Here is a 22973-nt window from a genome sequence, read left to right as displayed (position 1 = left end):
GTTAATCTATTAGGGAAAATGTAACTATAGAGCAATATAGCTCTATATAGCAATAGAGAGAGCCCCTCATTTACCACGCTACAACGTAAGCAAAACTTAGGAGTGGAACAAACTAGAAGACCACAGCTTGTCCTAACCAGTTAAAACTGTCTACAAAATTGTCACAGAGTGCCTGTGAGAACATCTTTAAGTAAGTGGTTTTATCCTTGAGTCACATCAGTTAGAGATAGCATTTCAACTGTGTTTTCATTCCTTCCTCCAGTAGTATTTATTCAGTAAGAAACCACTTGCACGCATACACACTTTCTTCATTAACAGGCATCCCTCCCCCTTGCTAGCTACAAACCCGAACAGCACATGTTGCAAATATTTCGTACTGGAACGGTCTCACTTCTAAGCAATCTGTGGCTATTGTGATTTTGCTTTTGAGCAGTAAATGCTCAAAACTGTTGCTTTTCTTCTTGCTTTTCCTTCAGTGTTCATAACCTCACTGCTTGAGCAGGCTCAGTTTCATATTCAAATAGCTCCAAGCCAATGTTTCCAATCTCAATTATCCGCCTTCCTTTTTCGATGCACCCTCCCTGCCCCCATATGCTTGTTTGTAAAAGGGATAATTTTCTATGTACGTACAAGCAGTGCAGGGAGTCTTCCTCCACAGCAGTCTGGCAAGATACAGCTTTTTATGTAAGCATTGCCTGGAACATGTTAAGTTTTTTCACTCTCTGCCTTGGGTTATACCCAGATAGTTGCACTCCTTCTTCTCACTGAGCTGTAGAAAGTGGCCTTTGCCAGCTCCCTTCAGACAAGCTGGCTGTTCCTGCCCTGGCTAAATATATTCTTGGGATATTCTTGGTCAGTTATGTCACTCAGCTGTGGCTATGCTCTACTTAGCATTACATGGGTGTCCATAAGGGCGAAGCAACACGACAGACACTAGGTGATAAACAAATTACGCCTTCCTCCATGCAGTGCAGATGCACAGCCACACAATAAATAAAGTCACAGGACAAGCACTACAGTGTCTATGCATTCAGGGATGAAAGCTGACGTTTAAAAATCTAATTTAACATAACAACAGCATCTTTACACACATTTCCTAGGTGCTTTTCTTTCAAGAGTCTACACGGGCTTAAAAAATCTGCTAACCTGAAATGACAGCGATGGGAAGGAATGGGAGAGGAGACGAACCACCTTGACTTCTCTGCTGTGTATAAAAAGCCCGGAAAGTAGCAGTGCTTCTGTTTTTTTCCTCACTTTTTTCAAGTTTTTCCTATTACAGATCTTCACTAATCTGTGAGACTTTCCATCACCTAGACAAATAACCTCAAACTGAAATTAGTGCTAAAATGAATGACTAATTGAACATTTCTGGAAAAAGGAGCGCTTTGTTAAAGAATCAAAATTAAACTGGAAGAGGTCAAAATATCCCCCCTTTGACATATAACTCTGCCAGCAGGGAACACCCATGATCTATTTCGCATTTCTCCTTCACTAAGAAGGCTTCTACAGACGTGATTTATCTACTGTTTGCTGCGAGCTAAGAGCCTGCAAAGGTTTGGTTACCGTAGCTCAGCTGATTCATGGCAACTCATTAAAGGCACATCAACTCAACCATGTACCTGGGTCACAGGAGTCAGTCCCAATGGTTTAAAACCACTTTAAGGGGATTCTGTTGATACACAGGGGCTTGCCTTTAAAATTACTACTTGCTGCAGTTATTTTTGATGAAAACAGTATCAAATGGACCACAAGCAGTAGTGCAGTTTGGAAACTGAAGGCTGTATGCCCAACAGTTACTTGGTTGGGTCAGACATGGCTCCCTTTTTGGTTCTCTGAGCCTACACATTTTGCTACAGTTGCATCACAGCTGTAAAGTATGTCAGGATGAAATTACTGCCATCCTGGCTCAGACCAAACAGTCCACCCTGCCCCACTAGCTTGCCTCTAACGGCGGCCAGCACTGAATGTTTCGGAGAAACGTGCAATAAGCACTGTAGGAGCCAGTTACAGGACAACGTCAGGATTTATATCCCTAAACAAGCACATACACTGATCAGATAGAGTTAGGCATATTGGTGAAGTGACCAGAAAGGCCTCGCTTATGCCCCACAAACCTCAGCGTACCTACTGCCAAATCCCTCTCGCGGTTCAAATCCTGTAACGCTAATCTCTTAAACTTTTGGCAGACGCTCCATTTACATCCAGAAGTAGAGTCTCCCAAAGTCCTTCTGTAAAGGAGGTGGAGTTGCCTTAAGAGCACAGCACAGGTTTCCATGCAAGCCTGTCTCCCCGATGTGAGATAGGGCCCATTTCTGTTTTGCTACAAGTTTCTGTGTGGCACATAGTAGGGGTCAGATTCAAAATGCCCTAGGAAATAAAATGAGACAGTTGAAGGCTATAAAGAATTACATACTGCAGCCTTCCTTAAGTCCCTTAACTGACTGAGTCTCCTATCTCAAACAGTAGAAAGAGGAACAATAAAACTTAACATTTAAAAATAGAAAACATGCAGATGTCTAGACTTTTTCTGAACAGACTGTATTTTGTTATGGGTGGATGTTCATAGGGGTCAGCAGATGACTCACATGAGTAGAGGAGAGCTGGATTTCAGGTGTTCTCTTAAGGTAGCTGGCCAGAAAAGCCACCTCCTCCATGAACCACTTCTCTCTAACACAGACATAAGGAAGCCTCATTTCTGAACTTCTTCAGTGCTTCTCTCTCGTAAAAATCCCCACTGTCTTTACAGCTCTGTGCTGGATATGGGAAAGAATGGCACACCACTGCTCCCCATGTGCAGCAAGTTCATGTTCTGCATCACTCAAAAAGGAGAGAGTCCAAGCATGCTGAGCTTGAAAGCTTATCTGTTTTTTCAATTGTATCACTTGGTTTAATAAAGCATATTACCTCTGTCTAGAAGCCTCGCCTGAACTTAAGACAACAGTGCTGATTTAATCATGTTTGTCTGAATTTCTATGGTTTACTGTAAGGTTCTTTGATAAAAGAGATTAGACAAACAAAAACAGTCTTCTCTAATTTCTGCATGTGTTTACTTACGCATTTGACAGAGCTTTCAACATTACAAGTTTCATTGTTTCATCACACCTTTGTATTTGCGAAAGTAGGAAAATGCGGTTGTTAAACCACAAAAAATGCTAAGGGGAATCAGAGGCAGCCAGACTACTTCTGATTCTTTTAATTTTATACACACATACACACCCTTACTTATACACACATGTATGAACACATATAGAACTAAAGAGATTTCAAACAGACTGTATTCTTTTCAAGATACTTTTTGCAAAACTAACACTGCACAGAGAGGAATCAAGCTCAGCTCTGTGCGATCGGTATGTTTTCAAAACATTGTCTTTGCATACAAAACGCAACCGTGGCAGGTGGGGAAACCCATCCGTGACAGGTATCAGCACGCCTCCGTGTAAATTATGTCTTCTCCTTTCTATTGGAAATGTCTGCAAAATAGTGTCAGAACTGACGGCAGCACACATCTGGAAGACCCCAGGGCTGATCCCATCAGATTTTCTGAGATCCAATATAATAAAATTACAGCAAGCCCCAGATTCCTACTTCTCACGTTTGACAACCAGGCTCGAGTTAAAAAGCCAACACGCTAACGCTGACAAGAGAACTCTTTAAAAAATACAATTCATTTCTCCATTATTTATGACCAAACAACAACGGCAAGTTGTACCCAAACTGCACAAAGAGGAAGGATGTCAGTGCAGCAACGTGAGAAGCTGAGCGCGGCGTGCTGACAGCTTGCTCTGCACACAAAGGCGGCGAGGTGACGGATGGCTGTCTCCTCCGCCGTCTTCAAGCAAACAAGACATTAGCAGAACAAGTGCTTCTCACCACTGCAAGCTGACTCCACTACTAGATGCAGTACCAAAAACAGGACATGACCCAGGCCAACCGAGTGTGAGAAACAAAACAAAACAAAAACAACAAAAAAGCAAGCTCTAAGCAATTTAGAAAGTTGGCTGGTGGTTTCCCCTTTTTCTGGGTCATTTTTATTTCCTCCAGGCAGTAAGAAACAATTACTGCTCTCTTCAGAACTGCTTTCCCAGAAGATAATTACACCGTTTAGCAAGTACCTGATTCTAGATTAACCTTATTTCTCAGTATAGTAATACAGACTTTTAACAATTGTTTCCCAGAGAACACACAGAGTATCAGAGGAACCGACCAAACAAAAAGCACCCCTCCAGTAACGCTATGTGATGGATTTTTACTGTTACTGAAGAGTGGTTTACGGTATCAAATATCCACATCAGCCGCCAGCTTTTAGGTTGACTTGCCGATAAACTGTTTCTCATTGCACTACTTCAAGGTAGCCTCAACCAGCTTCTTCATTTCCCCCCGCCAGCCATTAATACCGCTTTGAATACATACCAAGTCATAGCCAAACAAGGATGACGCGCAGAAGAAAAAGCGCACTGCACACGCATGTGAAAATTAAGCAGTATACAGTTGTGAGCAGTGCAACCGAGAAATGCCCACGTGATAACCAGCCTTCTCAGTCAATTATATTAGTAAAACCACAGCCGTGGTTAGTTACAAAGCCTCGTAATAAAATGTGACAGACTTCAGATGCCAGCTTCCCTCTACACATCTTAAGATTGAAATACTCCGGGAAAAACGGTCTGATTTATTAAATCCGCTGATCAAATCAACTGAATAGATTGGCATGGGATAAATGAAAAGAGCTGTAGTAGTGATGCTGTCTTTGACTCGCCACAATTTTGTCTGAAATCCAATGCTTTTTTTTCCCCCCTGTGGACCGATTATCTTAAAAACATGAATAATAAAACCAAACATCATTCTTGTGACCTTCACGAACAAATGCAACAGAACGTGACAACTTGTTTAACATTCCTAAAAGAAAACCAGTTATTTCAGATCCAGCCGCCTTTCAATCCATGAATTCCCAAGCATACACCTTCTCTTCTAGGGAGCGCAGATTAGATTTAATAACGAGTTCCAAATAATCTGATTTCACCTTCCTCTACCGACTGCACCCTTCTCAGTACAACTCTGATCCCCACATGCTTTCTGTATTTGCATTCCCATTGCTAGTTACAGCAGTAAATGAAAGCTGCCCAGCACGCACATGTGGCTTATCGTTCCCATATGCTGTAGGGTGTGCAGACGTCCTCCAAGCATATTCTAATCGCCTCACGCTTCACCTTACAGAAAGGCTAAATCATTCAAGTACCTCAAAACACAGGCCAAGGTCAGCACTTCTCACACCTTAACTTCTTAGAACTGTTCTACCTTAAAAAAGCCATCCCATACAGAGACAGCTATCAGTTTGCGTGTGTGTTTTATTAGGCCTTGGAGAGCACTGGAGGGGGTGAATATGAATGAAACATATGGGCAGCACAAAAGAAACCCGTATTTCAGTTGGACTTTATGGACAACAAGATGGTTTGAGATCTCACCAATTGCAATGATTTCAGTTAGAGTATTCTGGATTTACATCAATTTAGCAAAGGTCATGTTCTGGCCTAATTAAAGTCAAAATCATAACTGGAGAAAATGAGTATCTGATAATCATCCTTCTGTTAAAGATAAATAAAAGACCCATCTGCACCCTGCTTTGTAAAATTTGGCAGACATGGCTTCACGCAAGCTGCTATATAGCTGCTTTCATGAACGTATCAGGAAATTTGAAAACAGCTAAATATATACGTGCGCGTGTGCCCCAAACGTCAAAACGAAATTCAAATGCAAAGCTGATCATTAGGAAGTCATTTTTCGTAACACAGAGAGGACTGAGAGCACTGATTTGGGCGGAAACCAGAGTAAAAATAATGACATTTTCTTCAGTTAAGTAGGGTCTGAAACAGTAAAATTTATTTGAAAGGAAACCATAAGCATTATCTTCAGGTTTTTAAACAATCTACATGCTACCTGTATCGCTAGAGTGGTATTTCAAAATCCCATTTTGTCTGTTATTGCAGCCACTCACACCTGTAGCGTCACTACACGCTATTTGCAAACCTGTGAAAATGGGCACGTTCAAAACCATTTCACTCAAACCCGTCTTCATTGCACCCTCAGTTGTTTCTGAAAATTGCTTTAGACAAACTGGGAAAAGGTTAAGGGAGTTAATTTCCATTAAATAGCATGAGCTTTTAAACCAGTAGAGTGCTGAGAAAATGCTAAATGGAATGTCATCCTGGCCAGAATGCACTTCTTTAAATACTTCATTTCTGGTGCCAAAATCTTTAACAAGGCAGGCTTCTTAAATTCAGTGGGGGTCAGAAGTTTAGTTTATTCAGCAAGAATAACACCATTAACAGCTACTGCTCTTTCATGTCACCACAGTTGACGCCCACACATTCCAGCATTGGTTAATGCAGGCCAGTCAAGGAAGACTGGAGCTGCTAAGGGCAGTCATCTCTGCAGGGATATTTTAAACCAGAATTTATACTGTGCTTTAAAAACAATCTAAAAGGATCAATCTACCTTATGAATCTGCTGTAGACATACACAGAGAGAAAGATGGATGGATGAGAGCATATAAAAGCAAGTAAATCTGACTCTCGATATTGATTTTTGAGAGGACAGCGTAGAGCACTTTGGTGAGGTCTTATATATCATTGGAAAGGACCAAATGCCATTGTGCATATGTCTGAAGGATGTCAGGATTTATCGTGAAGCAATGCACCGCTGTATTCTTTCATTATGTCCTTTTGTAAATAACCTTGTTTTCACGGCTGAGGAAGGTAGACCACTGCAAATTAAATACTACTCAACACAAACATGAGAAAACAATCACAGGAGGACTCTTAGGCAGCTGCAACTGGAGAAGTGCACCACTATCAAGCCAAAAATTGCAATAGCTTAAAGTACCCTTGCAGTATTTTTAGCATGAACAAGAGAAAGCTGGTATTTTAATAATGAGCTTTTGAAAACCAGAATGGAAAAATCTGCATATCACAGCATAATCCTCTTTCTACTGACTTTGTTCTAAATCGCAGCCTATCACCAGCTAGTGTTCCCCAAAGCTCTCCAGCACTCCTACTTGGCCAAATGCCTCCCAAGGATAGTCAAGAAATCAGTTTGGTTTAGCTAGCGCTTCTTCGCCAGATGGAACGTTTCTCTTTGAACACGCATGTTTTCCTCTTAAAACATGTTTCAAACAACCAGAATGCAAACAATCATCACAACATCAAATACAATTTTTAAGAGGGCTCTGAGGCCTCTATTACTATGTAATGGTGACCTTTTGGATCATAGGATCTGAGTTCCAAAATTATTCACCTTTGTACGTTTCTAGCCACTCCTATCCTTATATTCCCTTCGTGTTGTACATTTAACTAAAATCCTTCTGTTTAGCATATTTATGCTATTCTGCTAGCTATTTCTTAACATGCTTTTCTCCGTACAATGGCAGAAAACTATCCTATTTCTAATTGGGGTTACCTGGTAGGTCACTTGGAAAATCTGATTGTTTAAATTAGAAGTTTTTTTTTTTTAAAAAAAAGAAAAACTCACCAGCTGAGCTGTGACTGCCGTCGTACACAATGGCATCCCAAAAGACTAGCGAGCCCCCAGTTAGCGTCCAGGCAGATACAGCAAAGCCTCCTCATTAACATATCTAATAGACAAGCCTAATGAAAAAACAAGTTACCTTCTTCAGTTTCATGCCACACAATTCCTTCCAAGTTCACGCTGGTCCCAGGCTCACAGGGTCCAAGGCATTCGGGTTCTGTTACTACTCCAACCTCGCAAGTATTTACACCCACTGAACGAGTCCGTACCAAAAGCTGCTCGACTGGTGCTGCAATATTGGATGAAGATGGGGAAAAGTAGGAAGGCAGAATCTGAGGTGTGATACTGCTGGAAATCGGAGGTGGAGGTGCAGGCACTGTAAACAGGGGATCAACCTGAAAACAACAGACAAACTTACTATAATGGTGCTGTGAGATTTCAAAAAAAAAAAAAATCAAAAACAAACAAAAGAAAACCCAGTTTGCTTAGACTGCATTTGTGTATGTGGGGATTCGGTGTATCATGGGTGATTTCAATCTTATAAGCTCATCTAATTTTTTTTTAACATCAGCCCAAATGCTGCACATGAAAAATTAAGCACAAAAAAAAATCTATCATGCTAAACAAGGCAAATTGCTAAACTTCTACAAGACTATTCCCTGTTGTCATAGACTGCGAGCATGAAATAATAATAAAAATAAAAAAAGGATTAAAGCCACTTTTTTCTTAGCACTGACAGAGACTGATTTGTGGATAGAAATTAATTTTGCAAACTGGGAACTGTGTTTTCTATTTAAAGAAAAACATTTAGAAAGACAGTACAAAGACATATAAACGCCATTTTTTTCCTGTGCATCATAGACAAAACAGCACTTGGAACAATTCTAATATCCATATGCCATCAAACATAATCTCGTGTCATCTAACCATTTAAAATACATTAGGATCACCCACCTAACAGATCACATTTACATCTTTTCACTGGAAATAACAGATCAGGACTTTTACAAGAATTTATCCAATCCATCTAATTTCTAAGGATTTCCAAAATGTGTATGCGGAAGAACACAACTCGCCAGACAAGCAGCCTGTACACAGACAGTTCACATAGCGACGTTATCTATATAGGAATTGAAGAAGTTACTGGTCTTGCATGACTTCCAGTATACCCAGGAGGAGATTTTCTGTATATAGGCTTGGTCCTGAAGGCGCTCCGTATTATACTGTGGCCATGAGGTCCTTCGTGACATGAAAGAGTAAATGAGGAACGGAGGGAATGAGTGCACCCACTTAAGTAGCTGGCGAGCGCCAGGATCACCTCCTCGTTCGTACCACTTGGGGAATCCTCCCTCGATTTGTTACACACTAAAGCCCACGTTTGTTTGGCCCACCGGATCATAGGTTTCACATCAAGATGACCTTCTTCAATCCGACGGTTTAAAAAATGGCACTGCCTGCTTTCAAATAGATGATGAAACACCTTTATGTAGCTTTTCATTCTGGACCCCTGTAAGCAGGCCCACCAGGAAAGACAGGCTGACTCACAGCACGTTGCCTTCGAGGCTTCATTTAAGTGTATCTTAGTGCGGCTCAAAGTTAATTTGGCTTCCTTTTAAAGCAAAGCAGGCAAAAGAGGCAAAGAGAGGAAAGGACTGAAGGGTGTATACTTGTGTCATGTACTTTTTTCATCACTTAATCATCACTAGATCGGATCCCTTAATCACGTGGCCACTTTTGATAGTGAGAAAATGAAATGGAAATCCAAAACCATAAAGAACTCTCTTAAAATTGCAAATGGCCCTTCCAACTGTGGATTCGTTTTCATTCTTTTAAGCACCATTGATACAAACTGAGAATCAGCCCTTCTTAACTGTGCACCCAAGCCTAAGAGTGATATATACATATAAAGAAAATTCTGTATGATCATTTATTTGTTTTTTGTCCTACCTGGCCATAAGCAAACACTTAAAAAAGAAAAAAAAAACACCCTCGATTCCGATTTTGATTACACTAGAACTGGAGAGAAGAGGCGCTACAAACAGACCCTTACCCAGTCTTTGGAGGGGTTTTTTGTTTAATTAGGACTAAAGCAATTTTTAGGTTAGAAACAGAAAAAAAGCAAGAAAACCAAAACAGAGCGCAAAACATGACTATTAGGTCTGCTAACGCCAGCAGCACTCTACTGAGTAAAGCCGAGTTACGGTGGCATAAAACCAACGCAGCCGAGCAATGAATCAGACTTTACATCTTTATTCCGCTCTCTGCGCCACGGCCCTCGCAGGGTTAGGCCGAGCGCAGGCGAGACCGCTGTGCGGAGCGCGCAGGCAAGTCGAACGTCAGCTGAGCCCCAACAGCAGCTGGTTTCTTGCGAGGTCTCCCTGAACTAGGTAAGCGTGACGTATAACCCCATGTACGCCCAGCGGGAGGGGACACTGGTTTTGTGCCCCACAGCTGCTGGCTGTCGGGGGCCAAGCAGAGGCAAAAGGTTAGGTGGCCCCGAGCCCTGCACCCCGGCACGGGCAGCGTGACGGAGCCCCAGCAGGGCAATGGAAGCAATCCGTACCTCCGACAGAGCTTAGAGGAGCTCTTCACGTATTTTACCTCCAGCCAGAAGAGATTCGGGAAGAGGAACCGGCAGATAAATGGAGCCCAGGTGCTCCAAAAGCTAAGCCACGTCCCTTTATAAAAACTAAGCAACGCTGAATGAACGGCCTGCTTCACAGTTTGCCTGCTGCTTCGGAAACCTGTGCAAAAGCTCCCAGGACGCAGCATTCTTCCATAAAACATGCTCGTCCCAAAGCCCGGGGAAACAAACAAAACGCTTGCGATTATCAGACTAAAACAGCAAATGTTTTACATGACTGTAGACAAAATTGGCAGATGCCGTCTTCCGTTTTCCAAGTATTATAAACAGTGAGGGGGAGCGAAAAGAAGAAAGCACGGATCTCACAGTGTCCCCTACTAAGTTCTTTGTTACAAATATTTGTACTTAGTTCTGGTTTATTTTGACTTGCTAATAAATGTTCATGTTTCCTACTCAAATAACTCAGGGCAGACAAGGCCAAAAAAGTGGCTGTTGCAGCAAAAGGGACTGTTCCTCCATCAGACCAGAACACTAAAACCTTCGGTCACAAAGCAAGTGGACGCTTACCGCCCCTGAGGGTCACGTTCGTTGTGCAAGGATGACCTCCCTCATGAGAAAAAAAAACACACAGAGCTTAAATATCGCCCCAGTTTCCCCCATTTTAAAATTATTCCATCTCGTTGGATAACCGGGCCATCAGCACAGCAAAGCGGCAGTTCGTAGCGATGCTGGAGTGACACCACTGTTTTCCCGAGCCCGCCGAAAGGCACTGATGTAAGCTATTAGCAGCCAAGAGAGAGGCAGGAAGGCGGCCATCTCCAGTGGAAAAAAGGCACATAAGTCTAACATCTGGTGGTGGCACTCTGTCAAACTGAGGAAAGTTAATGTCAAGAACAGACGCTCTGCAGTTTCTCGCTGTTATTTTTGCATGATTATTCCCAGGTGCTGGTGCACGCCGAGCGGTAGCCTGGCTGTTTATCACACCAGAGATTCCAATAGGAGGCCGAAAACCTAAACCCGAGTAAGGTCATTTCCACAGATACTCTCTTAATACACATGCTCCAAACCCGACAGAACTATTCGAGCAGTATTTTCTTCCTTCAGCCTGTTTCAAGGGCTTTGGAGAGCTGATTAGCACCGAAGGCTACAAAGCGGGGCGCGTTATTCGTGGCAGCGCTCCACCGCCGAGGCTTTGACTGTCATCAGGCAGTGGCGGTTCTCAGCCGTAAGCAGCACAACCAAAGGAGAGCAAGAGCTCCACGGAGTGCTCCTCGCTCTGAACAAGACACAAAGACGTTTTGGTGGCTGCGTGACATCAGTCGGTAGGAGGGAGAGGGTACAGAAGAGAGAAGAAACGTCACCCTGACCAGAAAGAGGCAAGTCTTTCTAACAAATAAGGACTTCCTGCAGTTACTCGGGCACTTTAATTTACACACTCAAATTAAGTTCCTCTCATGAAAGCTTATCTTCCCGACGCAATGTAAGGCTCTACAAACACGTCTGCAAATTAACATTTTGCGGCCTCTGTAAGCGATTTCCTGACAACCAGGAAGCATTCGGCGGATAATGCTGAGCTCATAGCAGGAGGGACATGGATTTGAGCGGACTCCTTAGGGCAGAGAGCCCAACATCACACTACCACAATCAGCCAAATCTTAGGCCCCTGCTTGCAAGGACGGAAGAACCTTAAGTCTTCATGGGATAGAGCTCTGCTCCCGTGGAAAGCCTGCACGGATGAAAGAAGAGTGGTAACCCAGAAAGACGCTCCAAGCCTAATTTGCTATGGTACTAATCTGACCAAAAGGGGATTTATCATTTTGCTCAAAATAACCTCACTTGTCCCAGATACTTAAAACGACGGCTTCTGATCACATTATCAAGTCGATGTATTCTGTATATATTTCCTTCGTTTCAACTTTGCAAACTTTCAGATGGTGTGTATCTCAAGTGTGAAATGTTTTTTGTCACAAATCACAAAATGCAAACTAAATAACTAATAGCCCCCAAACCGCCCCCATCATTGTGTTGCAAGCAGGTATATAACTCTAAAAATATATGTAGCTCCACCTTATTCATGAAAATAATCCTTTGGCAGTGATCTCCGAAGGACAAGAGCCAGAGCTAGCAGACTAAGGCCCAACAAGGTCATACACTACTGCAGTGTCACCCAGCGCATGATTTTGAAGGGCCCATGCCATGTGCCATTTAAGCCATGTACCACTGTACAGCTCGGATCAAGGCAGAGGAGGAGGTTCAAAGCTTGGGGTAGCCCCTTCCAAGAGACCACACTGCCTTTTAAATTGAGAAAAATTTACTGTAGTAGAAAGAATGCAGAAAGAAGAAGATCCCAAACCTATTATGGGACGTACCTAAAAACAAAAGCCTGACCCTTTGCAAAACTAAACCCTTCCTTAAGAAAGACTCCAATATAAGACTCAAAGGAATGAGAAACCTCCAGCCTTGAAACCAGCATTGACAAGTTCCTTGGAGTTACAAAATAATACTCCAAAGAATCATTATATCGGACATGAAAAGCAGGAAATAAAGGAATTCAACTCCATATGGAAGTTCCGCTTTTCTCCAAATTCCTTTACCAAAATTTTAGGGTAAAAGGGAGATTAACTTGTTTTTGTATAAAGTATGCCTGCCCTGCCTTGACACAGTTCTAGAGCAACAAGGACCCCGGAAGACCTTATTCCAAACTCATTCACAGCACCATAAATCAAAAGCAATGCTAACGAAATCAATAAAACTACTTTGGAAGAAAACAAACGTGGGAGAATGCAACATGGAAAAAATGCCTGTATGCTCAAAAGGGTGTCTGGTTTTCCAGGCATCTCACTGATCCAAAAAAAGATGCCTCCTTTCCCAACGAACCTTGCCCCACAAAGAATTTATACATCTAAAAAACAAAGCTCTCCACCCATATTCTATCATGTAATAAAAACGGCCCCTACAAAGAATCTCTCTTTCATCTCAATTCAGGATTTTTTGCATCTAAAATCACCCAAGAAGCCACCCAGGAGCATTTGCCATCATACTTAACAAAACTGATGTTTAAAGAAAAAACTAGTATCAGCTTTGAGATGAGAAGGGTCTAATTATATCTTTGAAATATTTTCTGAAGACATTTGATTTATTGCAAGACATATTTATTATTTAATAAAGATAGTTAGATGAACAAAAATTCTACATCAAATGAATAGAAAAAAAAAAAACATTGCCATGTCTGGAAAATAGAATAGAAACATTACAGGACCTGGATGTAGAAAAGAATTGTGATCAACAGAGAGGCAAATCTACAAGTCTTATATTCAACACATGGAAAAGTCAGAGGAACTAAGGAGGTTAGTTATTATGGTCAATTGAACCGAGGATCACAAGAGTTTGAATGTGAAGGAAGGATGACGGAGATTCAGACTGCCTAAATTTCATCCACGTTTTAGACTTAAGAGCCTATGCTTGAGAGTAATCAAAAAAATATGCATTCCAAATACTGCAGCACGGACAAGAAACCTGAGATGCAATTATGTTCAACGGAATAATACAAGCAGCATCTACTTGGAGATTCCAAGTATTTCTTACTCTTAAAATGAACCTTTCCACTTCAATCAACTGAGTTGTTAAAAAAAAAAGGGAGGGGGCAAACAAAAAGACACTGTAAAATAAATTGTTGCACTACTCTTTCAGAAAATCACTCATGTTTGGAATAATTTCAATATTGTGTGTACCTTGCTACTAAGCAAAATCTTCCACTTATAGAACCTCTGCAATACTATCAAGCTTTTACTGCAAGGAAAATGGAAAAATTTCACCCTTCTATTCAAGATCCTCTATGCCACTCCAATCCACTGTGCAACCAGCAAACACCGTTCTGCAAACACCCGATCTGTCGGTAATTATATATTCCTTCCGCATACAGATTTCCAGACCTCCTCAGGCATTGCGGGACTGTATCAGCAGCAGCTCCACAGATACTGTAATGATAATGTTCTTCAGGACAATAACAACATACAATGATGATCACAACGAGAACGCAAATCGTTCAGTACGGTCTACTGCAGATATAATGGTGCTAAACTATTCCAAACATGGACTTTCAAGGGAGATCAATGAAAAACAAGAAAAACAACAGGCAAGGAGAATTCCTTGTTCTCCCTTATATCTTCTAGCTCAGATGCTTGGGATTTCCCAGAGCCATTCACCCATTTTAGTATGGGAAAGATTAGCATTTGACAGCTGCCAGCGATATCCTTCTGCCAAAGGCTGCATCTGTGAAAAACTGTATGTCAACTCTAATATTTGGCAGAGGCATGGGAGGATGCCCAGATTACCACCTGCAAATTTCTAGTAAAGACATTTCTCCTCTCTCAGCCCAAGAAAATCATATTGATTGAGATAACTCTGCTCAAAAGTCTCTAGAGCACCTTTCTCCAGTGAAACTAGAGTTCTCCTAGTCAATTCCTCAATCCAAACTTTTTTCCAAACTTGTATGTCAGTCACTGCCTGACCCTTTGCTAAGCTTTAAAACAGCATAAATCAGCACTGAAATTCCCTTAAAATCCCTACCCTGTCTAGATAGAGTCACCATTTTCTAAGTCAAGAAAGGAATTTCTCTGTTTAGGTTTAGACAGAATATGGATAAGATGAGCTCCTGTATCAGATAGTGTCTTGCATCCAAATATGGTAAAAACTGAGGCAGAGCTGTGTCCTGGTAAGGGATTAGATGCTGCTCTACCTAGTTCTGTGACCCTTTGGAAAACTATAGCAATGAAGATTTTAATTTTAAAGATGGCAATCACATCTTTTTTTTCCACAAGTTTCTTCTAGACACAAGCCCTCAGGGTTCTGAACCTAGCTAAAAAGAGATAAGGTATTTACATATGGCAGTCCCACAGCATTACCAATAATTGATACCTTGAAGTTGTCAATGTTCAGTTCTAAGAGGTCTGAGACTTCCGCGAGGAATGAAGCTGTGCTTGCTGTATCACTTATCAAGGTATCAATTTATCAAGGAAAGCTTTCCCACCCTGAATTGCATACAGGAAGATAATGGATAACTTAATTGCATCATGACTGATTTCCATTTAACTGTTTCATTTCTTTTCAAGTTTTCATTCTCAGTGTCCAGGCAAATCACACCACTTCTCTCTGACCCCACAGCAGAAGTTCTCCATTACCAACAGACTGCAGTCTAGTGGAACAGCTGCCTCTTCAGCCGCTCGGGACTATGGGGTTATACAGAATCAATCTAATTGTGCAAGCTTTCCAGGAGCCTGCATTGTATGTACCAGAGTAAAGCAAGATTGCAATTAAAGCAAAGCTCGGGTATCTCTTAATCTAGCTTCTCTGCACCTCTCAGCATTTCTGCACGTCAGTGCCCTATAGTAGTGCCCTATTTGTTGTCTACTCTGTTTCATGAGCAACTTTTAAAGTTGCATGCATTATGACTGAGGCCCTTGCTTCCTCAATTCCCATAGATTTTGGTGGAAGAAACTACTGAACTGTTAATTTCTCTTGCCACAGTTTGTCAAAGAACGTCCTGTGATCCTCAGAAATAGGATGAGCTCCCTCGATGATTAACCTGTACCAAAACCTTTTCTTGGTCTGACCAGACTCTTATGGATGATATTTTTAGCATGTTCTAAAAACTTATGGACTAGTATCTTGGATCACGGACCAATATCTACCAGTGTCCACCGACCCCAAAATTTTTAATTTAGCTGGCCCTTCGGCTTCTTAGGCAAGACAGACGGATCTGGGCTTAGTATCATCCAATATACTATTGCCTTAGGTCTCCTATGTTAGTCAGCTTCTCTCTTTCTCATATGACCTCACGCCGTTACCTACAAATACTACCACGAGTTCACGTCCTCATTTTATTTAAAACTTGTTAGTATTATCACTATTAAAAATAGGACATATACAGTCACAGTTATTTAGCAAGTCATTAAATGAAACAGTTTTTAAAATTGCCTTTCACCTTCTTCACTCGAGTAATTCAACTGAAAAGGGAGTTGAATCATTATTTAGCTATGCCTGCAAATGCCTGCTGTTGAAGATGTACAGTTAACAAAAAATCTTTATTCTCAAATGGAGTTTGGGTTTTTTACGATATGTTAGGGAATGCCAATTAATTACAACAGTCAAATGCTCCTCTCAACTGGTGTAAAACCAGAGTAGTTCCACTGAAGCATAACTGTGGGCAGAATTTGAATCGCAGTGTTTGTTTTACCGGGGAGAGAGGAAGTCAGCATTTCAAGTAATTTTTGAAGAAGCCTTAAAAAAATTCTGAAAATAATCCAGCCACGGTGAAGATTATGAACAGAAAAATAATCCATATGAGGAGGAAACTGCTAATAACTATTCCCTCCAAAAGGTTTATTTTTTTCCTCTTTCTAAATTGAACGTGGTACTGATGCAAAGTGTCAAACAGACAGTCCTTAAGAGTAAGACTGAAGGATTAAACTTACAGTATAAAGACAAATATAAGCATTGGAGTCAGCAGGGAAGATCTTCCTGAGTTTACTTACCTACCCGCTTCAGTTTTGAGGCAATTCAGTTTTGGCAGAGAGGAGAAATCTAGCTTTCATGTATCATTTAGCCCTCTTTTATGAAAGCAGCTAGACTATCAGCACCAAATCATCTGATTACAGGCCACTGAACCAGACAGCACATCTTTTCCTCTCTATGGCTTAGAAGTAGGTGACCTTGAGATCTCTGTTCTCAGGTCCCTACCTCAAAGACATTAATTCCTACTGATTCTGCCTTAGTACCTAGGGATCCTCATTAGCATGCTATGGAAGCACCCAAACACAGACACAGGTTCATGTTTGCTGAGTTCCAGCTGGGGCTTATGATTCCTGTTTTGCTGAGAAAGAACAGAGAAATGGAGAGGATACAATTTCACTCAGAAAATCCAAAACACCATAGCTGAAACATCTTGCGTTTCAGTATGTCAACCTAGCCTTAAACTTCCTCCTTTCTTACACTGTCTCACGGACTATTTTTATAGCCTGACAAAGTGATCAGCACCTGCTGCAAATGAAACTCTCCTTCTGTTCAAGCAAGAAAGCAAAAGAAATCATGAGTCCAAATATTCCACATTTCACGTGTGATATTCTAGTTACATGCACCCTCTATTCTCTGCTCCACCCTGACTGTACATATTCTTGTTATTCTAAGCACTGCATGATGAGCTTACTAACAACAAAAGCCATTTCTTTCTACACTTGGTAGAAATTCAAATATTTTGCCCAACTGAAATAAAAAATAAACCTAATCTAAACTGTCACGAAATCATGAAATGCCTCTGGCAGTTCTATCAAAGTATATAGACATGTACAGACTCTTTGAAGAAATGAAACTGCAGTTTATCAAGTGTGATTTATAAGCAACACTGATTTAGCTGGGAGATAACACTGCTGTCTAATCATTAGTAGTCAGACAACAGCCATGTGAACACATCAATTATGGGCCACTGCCAAAAGCCCTTGAGATCCCAGAGATTAACAGCCAATCCTCTGTTTTACAAGCTCACATCAAAAAGAATATTAATAAGAGGAGGGGCAATGTGAAAGCTTGTCAGAGTAATTCAGGCACTAAAACAAGGCATTTTTTTCCTCTTGCTCTGCCTTGAACTGGTCCATGAAAAAAGCTGGCATCAGCTACAAAGCACAAAGCTGCCAATTTCTCAGAAAATGTTTTTCATTAACATATGGGAAGTTGTAAAGGGCTGCAAAAGCTCTATTTGGTGGATAAAGGCGACAACTTCTATGCATTCCTTTCCTGAATGTATCAATTAAACAACCTCAATCATTATTCAGATATTTGGAAATGAACATCCACGCACAGAAGTGCTTGATGGCTTTTCTCTTCCAGAGGAAACCAGAGCCATTTACTATTATAAACAAATTAGCCAGCCTTAAAGGCATCCATTTACTCTACCTCGCTAATGACTTAGAAGAACTATAAACTAGGAATACTAACAACTCATCTTCAGGTTCATTTCGGTCTTCCAACTTACGGAAAAAATATCCCACAGTTGTGCCTTTCTTATTGACTTTACTTATATCCTGGGTGTCTGAGTAGGGGTTTATTCTTCTTACATATAAATGAAGGCACACAAGAGAAGAATATACTTCCAAAGGGAGCACTTATTCCTCCGTACAAATGTAAACATGCCCATTGAGATGGAGTTCAAACAGCCGGCTGCTGGCATTTTAAATACACCAATATTAATTGGCATAGTCTTTGCGCTTGGTCAGCTCGTCAATTAGCCCCGTCTGGACCCTAGTTGAGGGCCTGAAAATAAACAGAGCTGTCTTACAGCCTGTCTGTGCTGGGTTCACTTCAGCCAATGACATATTTCAGGGTATGCAACACGGAAGAGAGAATTTGGTTTGTGGGCTCTTACCAGAGCTCCCTTTGTACCAGCTAGCTTGGGTACAGCCAGCAATGAACCTCCGAGCAGGGAAGGAAGAAGCAGGAGGAACCTCTTAGGTTGGCTCTGCTACCCCACAACCTGTGATTTGAAACTTATACCTTTAGGCACAGCTCCAGAACACATACTCTTTGTCAGATGAGCCGGTTTAAAAAGTTCCCATTCCCCTCCCATCTTTCAGGTACTCATGCCCATCTTCCGTCATTTTAAACTGGCCTATTAACACATACACATCCTGCACAGTATTAGTCAAGATGAAATAGTTGTGGGGGCCAGATTCATGCCTCGAAGGACACGCAGGCAGGAAACTTTTCAAGCAGCAGGTTCTTTTTGTAGAACTGCCCTTTTAGGAAACAGCTGCAGCAAAGAGGGGTCGCTCCCAGATTTCGGGTTCCCTCAGCAGGGTTGGCCACCGCAGCTTTAACCGCTTCAGGGACATCTATAATGACAATTTTAACTCAAGATACAGTCCTGTATCAGCCCTGGTGCCCATAGAGCCATATAAGTGGGCAACTCAAATCTGGCCCAAAAGGAAAAACAAAAATGATAGGTTTGGGATTTTTGCTGGGATTTATCCTGACATGCCAGCCAGGGAGCCAGGGCCCACAGGCAGACAGGACAGCGACAGCTCACTTTGGGACTGCTTTGTGCAGAGCTGGACCCACACGCTGAGTGTACGCTGTGCTCTGAAGGGGATGGAGGACTCTCACGCAACCGATGCAGCTGACACAGCCACAAACATAGCGGCCGGTGACAAAAGCCCGTTAACATCTTAAACTAACATAGATAGTTTATAACAGAATATTGCGTGTCAGAGTCCTTGGCTACTTTGGACTAATACTTTTTTTTTCCCTCATACAGAAAGCAATGCCTAAAAGTATAGCCTCTTGTACACAGAGTCCTTAAAATCTATTACTTACAGCTTAACAGCTGATACAATTTTAAAAATACCTTTTCTTTTTCCTAGACTTGGCTTGGGACTATATCCACTGGTTTAAAGAAAAGAATCTCTCTGATATGCACCCAAGGTGGATGTATATCTCTTCCATGTCCAGTCAGGCCACCCTGCTGTGAGGAGCCACCTTCAGAAACCTGGTATTTTTACTTTCAATGTATTTTCTCTCTCTTTTTCTCTCCCTCCCTCCCTCCCTCTGTTTCTATGAGGATTACCGATTTTAATATTCAGCTGCTTAAAAGCTAACCTGGGAAAACATCTCTCTCAGGGAGATGTCTTTTAAATCAGTAACTTAGATTCATAACCAAATCATAAAATAAGAAAGTGGATCAAACACTGTGCGGCTGATAGTGGCAAAAATTTTATCTTCAAAGTGAAACGAGGCTAAATTTATTAGGAGATCATGTTTTTGTTCAGCTGGCTGAGACAGGAAATTCGTCTTCCAAATGTTCTCTAACATTGTTTTCAAATGTGAATGAGCTAATACAAACTAATGCCAAATGTTGAACTTAATGTGTCCAGTGACATAAGTTAAGTTTGACATGAGTGGCCTTCCAGTATCTAGCAAATTATAAAGAGATACTGTTTATCTATTTTTAGACTGTGTTCAAAACAGGGTCAAGAAAAAGTTTCCAATTGAAAAGTCATCATTTTCAGAAAGTGCCAAGCACCGTGTACAAAAATCTGGGACATCTGAGATGTTTCAAATCAGGCAATTATGGATCTCTTAAATCAACATTTGAAAAATGCAGCTCAAGAACATGCACAGTCAATATAGGGCCTGGATGAACGAGATCCTATTAGAAAAGTGGAAAGAGACTTTAACCGACTTGAACGGCTTTTAGATTGGTCCTTACTATGCCCCCTAACTCAGACTACTAATAAACGCACACTGTAACAGTAAGCGGACACAAAATCTTTCATAAAATAAGTGTGAGGCAGGACTTTAAGAAATTTACTCTTTATCGGTGGTGATCCTGTACCAATCCTCTGCAGGCTCTACGTGGCACAGCTTTGAAGGAATCATCGAACCGATGTAGGTACGATTGCTGTAGAACAGGGAGCGCAGGAGAAGTCTAATAATAATCAGACAATTGCGTTAATGCAGAGCTCATGAAGATGCACAGTGGCGCAATCTTTGTTCTAGGCAGCACTGCTTACTTTTTTTAATTCTCTATTAGAAAGTCGCTGATATACAGGTTTTCAGCACTAAGCGTGTCAGGCTTTAAACACTTATTTGATTTAAGGCAGTGTTAATGACTTAGCCAATCACACAATTTTATAGTTCTATAATGTACTGTGCTGTAAAAATTAAACCAGTGTTTATTACACCTCTGCTGCCTTTACTTTCCTTCTTATTGCATGGACTCTTAAATGGGTTAAAGTAAATACTGTACTACAATAAAACACAAAATGCGCGCTGATTGACAACACTTCTCAATGCGTTACACAGTATTTTCGTTCAAAGCCAGACAGTGAATATAAAGATACACTTCTTTCTCAATTTTGAGGGAGCTATTCAGCATGAAAACATAGAAAACATTATCAGCACTGAATTACCTTAAAGGGGTACGGACAGATTAAAAATGAAACTACCTTGCTTATATTAGTACTAGCATTTTAGGTAACTGAAAATAGAAATTGTCAGATTTGCTTGACACTGGTTTTATTTACTCCTGGAATTTCACTCCTTCTGGACACCAAAGGCAGACCAGTCAATTTTCCTTTTAGAATGTGAAATATGAAAGGTGAAAATACAACCCGGTTTGTGTTTTTGCAGAATTACAGGTTTCTGCAAAATCTCTTTGATGTCAACAGTGTATATTTGGCAGGTCCTGATGCGCACAGTTAAAAACACATTGGGAATAAAGCTTCCTTTATCACTGAAGTATCATTATGACTAATGGTCAAGCAGAAAACACTGACTGAAAGCTTCCTGAAGGCACTGTTTGTGTAATGAGGATAGAGAAAGAAGACAAGGCACACCCACACTAACTTTGGAAAAAGCATAAATAGACAACTAAGATACAGAGATAGAGTTGGCAGATCTCTGAAAAAGGACTTCACATACACCATGCATGCTCTTACACTGCAACCTAGGCTTTCTATAGCGGGGAAAAAAAAAAGTTGAAAGACGAACCTCTTGAATTTTGCTATGCGTAACATACAGAAAATTCTTTAAATCCTACATAGCAAAGAAACAAGTATTTAAGCCACCCTAGCCTGGATTAGCTTGAGCATCTATTGAAGACTTGCCACTAGCTTTCAATATGGTCAATAATTAAAGGGAATCACCCTTCAAGGGAATCACGCTACCTGCGTACTTTTTTTTTTTTTTTTTTTTTACCATTAGCTTTGCGACCTTTAAATTCTGCAGAGTATTTGGCTAGTACTCCATAGAAAGAACGTACTATTTGCTGTTCTACTCAGTTAAAAACGAGTATTAATTCACATTCCCAAACCGTGTTAAGAGACTGATGTTAATGCAGGAACGGATACTACCAGTCCTTATGGCTTAGTATGACTAATTTCCTGGCCATAGCGTAATTAATTCGCTTAGTGGTTCTAAAACCTAGAACTGCTGAAATCGTGGACATATTTCTTTTGGTCTGAATTTAGGCTCTGAAAGTCACTTTTGATGGAGCTGTTTAGTACGAAAATGTATTGGCAATTTTCAATAACCTAGTGATCTATCTCAGTTTCGTTGTCTGTAAAATAGGGACAGCCTTCCCCTTCCCCCTCCCCGGGTATTGTGAAGCTTATAGTCAGACTGTGTACTATATTTAATTAGAGCTTAAAACCCAGAACTGATGCCAGATTTTCAAAATAGCTCACAAAGCAAAATAAGAGGCCAGATGTTCAAAAGAACAAAGCACACTGGGTGCAGGGCTTTCCCTCAGACTCTCATAAGGGCAGAAGTAGGTGCTAGACTGTTGAAAATCTTGCCACAGTTGTACGTGTTCACCACATAAAAATCTGGCTTTCAAAAACCATCTCCCTAATGCCTGGAAGTGTTTTGAGATCCTTGGAAGGAGAAGAAAACAATTAAACAAGGAATTATTTAGACCTGAGTCCTCTTTTCCTTCCCATGAAAGAGACCATTTCTTGGCTTGCTTCTTCCTTAGTAGCACAGAGAAAGCCTTGTGCTCTCTGTGTGTGTGCGCGTCTGTGTGTGTGTGTGTGCGTGTGTGTGTGTGCGCGTGTCCGTGTGTGTGTGTTCTAAATAAAAGTAAGAAGGAAGGATAAAACTGGAGCAGGATGCCAATGGATAAATGTGACAAATGAAGCTATGTTTCCCTCTCCTACACACAAGCCTTCAGCTCCGTCCCATACGTCACGGCAGCACAACAGAGCAGAATGCATTGGCTTTTTCTGTTACACTCACATTTGCATGAAAAGAAGCAGTCAAACGAAAATTAAGCACTTAAACAGCTTAAAAAGCACTGGTTCAGAATACTGTACTTCAATAAAAC

General features: G+C 41.1%; 1 protein-coding gene across 9 annotated transcripts in view; it reads right to left on the bottom strand.

Annotated features, from left to right (window-relative positions):
- Positions 1-22973, bottom strand: part of LOC104150297 (zinc finger protein 608) — an 87749-nt gene that overhangs the window by 40013 nt on the left and 24763 nt on the right. For 8 of the 9 annotated variants that reach the window (XM_068927617.1, XM_068927616.1, XM_068927619.1 and 5 more), the window contains exon 3: positions 7658-7913. In XM_068927617.1, coding sequence (XP_068783718.1) covers positions 7658-7913 — 256 coding nt within the window. Of the gene's footprint in view, positions 1-7657; positions 7914-10119; positions 10321-22973 lie in introns of those variants that run through there. The other variant, XM_068927621.1, reaches the window with a different exon arrangement.

The sequence above is a fragment of the Struthio camelus genome, chromosome Z (genome assembly GCF_040807025.1).
Source record: "Struthio camelus isolate bStrCam1 chromosome Z, bStrCam1.hap1, whole genome shotgun sequence".
Classification (NCBI taxonomy): Eukaryota; Metazoa; Chordata; class Aves; order Struthioniformes; family Struthionidae; genus Struthio; species Struthio camelus.
Note: the sequence above shows the minus strand (reverse complement) of the source record. Positions and strands in the feature narration are given on the sequence as shown.